The sequence below is a fragment of the Lipotes vexillifer genome, unplaced genomic scaffold (assembly GCF_000442215.2).
Source record: "Lipotes vexillifer unplaced genomic scaffold, Lipotes_vexillifer_v1.1 scaffold149, whole genome shotgun sequence".
Taxonomy (NCBI): Eukaryota; Metazoa; Chordata; class Mammalia; order Artiodactyla; family Lipotidae; genus Lipotes; species Lipotes vexillifer.
Window position 1 is genome coordinate 2,190,045 of NW_006779962.1, and position 5,573 is coordinate 2,195,617.

A 5,573-nucleotide genomic window follows, 5' to 3' on the forward strand; every position below is an offset into this window, starting at 1 on the left:
GTGCTCTGTGGCGGGAGAGGCCGCCGCCGTGAGAGGGCCGCGTACCCCAAAAAAAAAAAAAAAAAAAAAAAAAAAAAAAAAAAAAAGGTTAATAGTTAATTTTATGTAAATTTTGCCTCAGTAAAAAGAAAAATTAATACATCCACAGGAGAGGTATGCCATGCCTCCCATCCGGGCAACTTAGGAAACTCCTCTCTCTCTCTTCGGGATGGGAGAGGAAAGAAACGCAAACGAAGTGGCTGCTGTCTCGCTGTGGGACAACGTGGTTGGAAGACATTGCTCAGCTTCAAGGAGTTGAGACCGGGTGGAGGTGGACTGCGGGGCTGCGGGACCATTTCCCGCCCCGATCGTGTTGCTCTGATGGTCCGTACGGCAGAAGCTGGTGCAGGCGTGTCTTTCAGAGGGCGTCTTAGAGCTTCACGAATATTTGTTTGAAACCCGGGGACCAGTGAAACCGATGGACTCTGTTTCCCATTCTGTCCCTCCTTTGTGTGGTGTGGCCTCACTTCTGGAAGGCCGCTGTTGGGGGAAGGGGGAGAAAAAGCCCTGGACTGCGGGTCCAGAGACCTGGATGCTCGTGGCCGATCCCTCCTCTCCCGCCGGGCCCTGCGTTTCCTGTCCGCGGGACCGTGGAGGAGGTCCGGGTGGAGCCCAGAGAACCTCAGGTGGCTGCAGGTGGAGAGCCTCCCGGGACGCAAAGCCCGCATCTGAGTCGGCCAGACGGCCGCTGGGAGGCACCCTTTATTTACGGGGCTCTCCACGTCAGACTTCTTTGGAAGAAAGGGTTCTTCGACTTTAAGAAAACTATGAAATCACTCAAGTAGGCCGTCTCAGAGGTCCTCTCCGCTTCCACCCGCTGTAGACAGATGGGAACGGAATCCAGGCTCTGATCGTTCCTCACCTCTCTGAGTCTCAGTTCCTCTTCATTCGTGAAATGGGGATAACCAACCCCACCCCAGGGTGTAATGACAATTTTTTTTTTTTTTTTTTGCGGTACGCGGGCCTCTCACTGTCGTGGCCTCTCCCGCTGCGGAGCACAGGCTCCGGACGCGCAGGCCCAGCGGCCGTGGCTCACGGGCCCAGCCGCTCCGCGGCACGTGGGATCCTCCCAGACCGGGGCACGAACCCGCGTCCCCCGCGTCGGCAGGCGGACTCTCAACCACTGCGCCACCAGGGGAGCCCTGTAATGACAAGATTTAGAAGAGATGACTGAGGTGAGGTGCCGGGCACGCAGCAGGTGCCCACCAGCTGGGAAGGGCTCCTCCTTGGCCCTCCTTCTCCCATGTGCCGGTAGTTTAGTAAAGGAAGAAACGCCGTTAAGTCCACTTTGATGTGGCACCCACAAGGGAAGGGGTACATTTCCAGACTGTGGAGAAGGAATAAGAGGTCCCCTCTACCGAGGTAGGGCTGATGGCATAAGAAGTAAATGGTGTATTCATTTGGTCATCTGGTCAGTTCAGCTGCCAAGGCTGAAAGCCAGTGGGCCACAGAGGAATCAGATTTAAGAAAGAGGCTCCCTACCAAAAAGAAAGAAAAAAAAAAGAGAAAGAAAGAAAGAAAAAGAAAGAGAAAAATCAGAGAATGATCTATGTACATTTCAAAACTTAAAACAGAAATCAAAGGAAAATGGAACTGTTTTAAGTTTTGACAGCTGCAGGGTTCATTCTGTTTGGTTACTCTATTTATGTTTTCATTTTCTTTATAGATTCATTGAAAATCGCATCATGTAATAGGGAAGAAAAATGTTCAGTGTTTTTTCACCCCGATAAACCCTTGTTCCTTCCCGAGAACAGATGAAAACGCCAGCTCTAGTGACTTTTGTTTTGATGTATATTTCATAATATCTCATTGATTGTAAGTTTTATTTCCATGTCAATAAAAAACTGGTATTGTAATAAGTGAGAAGGAGTTTAACACAAAGTGGCAGCTGACCTGTTAGCATAGCAGATCGCAGGAGGGGAGGAAGGGGCTCTAAAATGAAGCCAGTTGATAAGCACAAAGCTGGGCAGCTGGAGAACAGGGTCCTACCTCTCCCCTGTCTCTGCAGCCTCGGGGTTGTCTCCTGGTGGGTTCTGGGTTGCTGTTTTACAGAACAGTGAGGCCGGGCCTTAAGCAATGCTTCTTTTACACGGCAGAGGTGGCGGCAGCCACGTACGGGGCAAAGTACGCTGTGCTTGGTACCTTGGAGCTTTCAGAGATGGATGATAATCTAGCTGCGGAGGGAGGAAAAAGACATGACCATGGGAGGCATTAACCACGAGCTTTGTTGGTGGCACTTGGACAGGAGTGTAAGAGGGAAGAGGGCTTGTGAGACTGTCCGGGGGCTTATGGGCGAGGGGGCCACCATCCAGAAGGGGAGGCGGGCAGGGGAACTCTGGGGAGAGGGGGACCAGAGAAGGGCTCAGGCATCCAGGTGATGCTGCTCAGAGCAGGCCAGAGAGTCTCTGCGTCTGAGATCTCAAAGGTCAGCAGTGGCTTGGGGGTCTTATGACCACGGGGCTGTATGTTATCAATGGCCAGATGCCAGGGTAATATTAAGGGGTATGCAAAATGGGCTAAAAATCTGCTCGTTTGGGCTAAACTCTCCAGGAAGTTGAGCTACAAGGGCAAAAAGTCGAAAAGGCCAGCCTGGTCTACTCTGAGCCCACAGGAAGGTAGGAGTTTCTGGACTCAGTGGGAACCGCAGAACTGGCAGTTTCCTGCCTTGTGACTATGACAGGTGGGCAGCAACCAGGAGGGTTGGGAGATGGGAGGCTAAAGGGGAGGACCAATCCAGGAGGGCAGCCTGGAGGAGGCTCCCTCTCCTCTTCTCTGGCCTCGGTATTCCTGTCTGTAAAATGAGGGAGCACAGCTAGTTGATCTCTGGGCCCCTCTGGCTCTGCCATTCTTTTTCTGGTGCATGTCTGGATCCACGTCAGTTGGATCCACGTCATCCGAGTCTTTGGTTCAAGGACGCAGAGCAGCACAGTGGGAAAGCTTTAGGGTCATGGTCGGCCTGGTCTGGGTGTCAATGTCAACTCTCCCATTTGTCAGCTCAGCCATCAACACCACCCAATTCACAGGCCTGGTGAGAGGAGAGACCATTCAGTGTCCCACGCATAATAGGCCTCACGAAATATCTGTGGTAGGATTGGGTGGCAATTATTATTAGAGAGAGTTGATGCTATCTGTGCCACCTCCATCAGCTGCATCTGAGCCTGGTGACCTGCCCACCTGCACTCAACCAGAATGACCAAAGCAAAGCCAACTGTGCTGCCCTGGGATGGAACTCCATCCATGGCTTCTCTGGCACAACCCACCAGCCACTTTGAGGCCCCTCCCCGGGTTTGTAGGAGATCCTCTAGATGCTGAGCTGCACCGTGTACAATGGATGGAAAGGATCTGGGGGATGGGATGATGAAGACCTTGGATCGGCCAAACCAAGCCCCGTCCTCCAAGGCCCTCCCATACACCCACCCACCCTTGTCTACATACAACTGAAAACGGGAAATACCAAGACTCCGTGGTTGGCAGTGGGGAATGAACCATGGGAGAGAAGGTCTGAGCTCCCCCAGAGACGTTCGGTGCAAAAGACAGCTGAGCAATATTAACGGCTCAGGACGAGGGGCTGTGCTACGAATGATTTCGTGGGCGGCTTCTCAGATGGAATAGGGCTGCGTAACTCAGGTAAAGATTTTAAATATATGGTGTAATTGCTACATGTGAAGTCTGTTTCTACTTAGCTTTTAGTCTTGGAAATTAACAAGCTCTGTGCTGCTCCTCCAATTAATCATTAAAGAATTAAGAGTGAGAATATCCACTATTGTAAAAGACTCCAGTGATGATGGTCTATTCAACTTATAAAATAGACACATTTGGTGCAACTGAATGATTTTCCTCTTCTCTGCACAAAATCAGGAATACTAGTCATACTCAATGGCTGGAGTGAATGCTTACAAACTGGTATAGACTAGCCCATAATTACCAAAGTGGAAAAGAATAGCATTTTGTAATGAATGACAAGCTGCTGACCGGAAATCTAATTTGGTCTAATTAAGCAGCCTTTTGTGAGGATTTGTCTTTAGATGGAAAGAGGGAGCCGAGGAGATCTAAATGCAAATGAACTCCATCATTTTGGTCTTAAAGGGCCCAGCCCTTTTCTTCATTAAATTATTAGTCCTCTCACTGTCACCTCGACCCCTTGCCAGGCCCCACCTGCCTTGGAGGAGCCTCACATTTCTTGTCCCTTGCCTCTCATATCTTTTCAAATAGGACACCTCGCATCGACAGAGCTGTCAGGGAGCTCTTGCTTATTCAGGAGCAAATTTTATTTTGTCCAAAGTAATAAAAGCCAATGGGGTTTTGCTTATTAGAGGAATCCACTGCTGTTCTCTGAGGGTGCACCTTCTGAAGTCTGGAGGGTTGAACACACACCCAATGCCATCGGCACTGACAGAGCAACTGTGGGAAAACTGACCCTGCGTCGCAACCTGTGGGGTAGACCAGATATCTGCCTGAGTTTCCCTGGCTGCTGTCTGTTTGAAGGCTTGAGGCTGGAGTGCCCACCTCTTCAGCCGATCACAGGCTCAATCATCTGACCAGGTGGGTTCTCTTTGGCCCACAGAGGATTGCGACACACATCTTGCCCCCCACACGGAGATGCTGGCACAAGCCCCTCAGTCTCATACAGAGACTTCAGGGATAAGCAGAGGCCAAATGCTTAGGTGGCGTTCATGGGTTCACAAGGTCATTTTCAGGTTCAACAATTCACCAGAAGGACCCACAGAACTCAGAAAAGCCACCATACTCATGGCTGTGGTTTATTACAGCAGAAGGATCTAGACTAAAATCAGTAAAGGGAAGAGGTGCATGAGGCAGGGTCCAGGAGAGACCAGCTGTCCTCTCCCAGGGGACAGTGTTTACTTCTGATGTCAGTGACGTGTGACAATATGCACAGGATATTGCCAACCAGGGAAACTCACCTGAGCCTGGTGTCCCTGGTTTTACTGGGAGTTGGTCGCATAGATGTGGCTGATCCCTCACGTGGTTGACCTTAGTCTCCAGCCCCTCCAGAGGCTGAGCTGATACTATGTGGCCCAACCCACACCTGCTCCCCCGCACCCCCGCCATCAATCGCATTGTTAGTATGGACCAGCTGGCATGGCCCAGACCCCCAGGGAAACTAGACGCTCTAATCAGGCAGGACATTCCCAAGGCTTAGAGGTCAGAGGTTTACCTCCCAGAGGCCAAGGCCAGTCCTTTCTCAGAATGTGCAGCGTGTGGACAACCCAGACCTGCTGAGTTAACCCTTTACTGTACATTGGCTGATACCCATCTTCCCAGCTGCCCCAGTGGAAGCAGCAAAGCTGTGAGACTGGTTAGTTTGGGTAGATGAGAAGGGAGAAAACAAATCCCCTTTCCTCACACTAACTCTAGAGCCTCCCCGCTTAGCTCTCTTTGTTTTCAAAGAAATTGCAAATTTGGGGGCTTTTTCATATTCCCAGCGGAAACAACTGGATGCGTGAAGGAGCAGGTGGCTGTGGCAGGTCCCCCCCGCCCACCACCACCCCACCACCCCCACCCACCCCCCAGCT

General features: G+C 51.1%; 1 protein-coding gene across 2 annotated transcripts in view; it reads right to left on the minus strand.

Moving 5' to 3' along the window:
- CFAP77 (cilia and flagella associated protein 77) overlaps nucleotides 1-5,573 on the minus strand; it is a 138,814-nt gene that overhangs the window by 70,745 nt on the left and 62,496 nt on the right. Inside the window, exon 3 of one of the 2 annotated variants that reach the window (XM_007453109.1) lies at nucleotides 1,338-1,407. The exons of the other annotated variant lie outside the window; for it this stretch is intronic. Coding sequence (XP_007453171.1) covers nucleotides 1,338-1,407 — 70 coding nt within the window. The remainder of the gene's footprint in view (nucleotides 1-1,337; nucleotides 1,408-5,573) is intronic. 2 annotated transcript variants of the gene reach the window in all.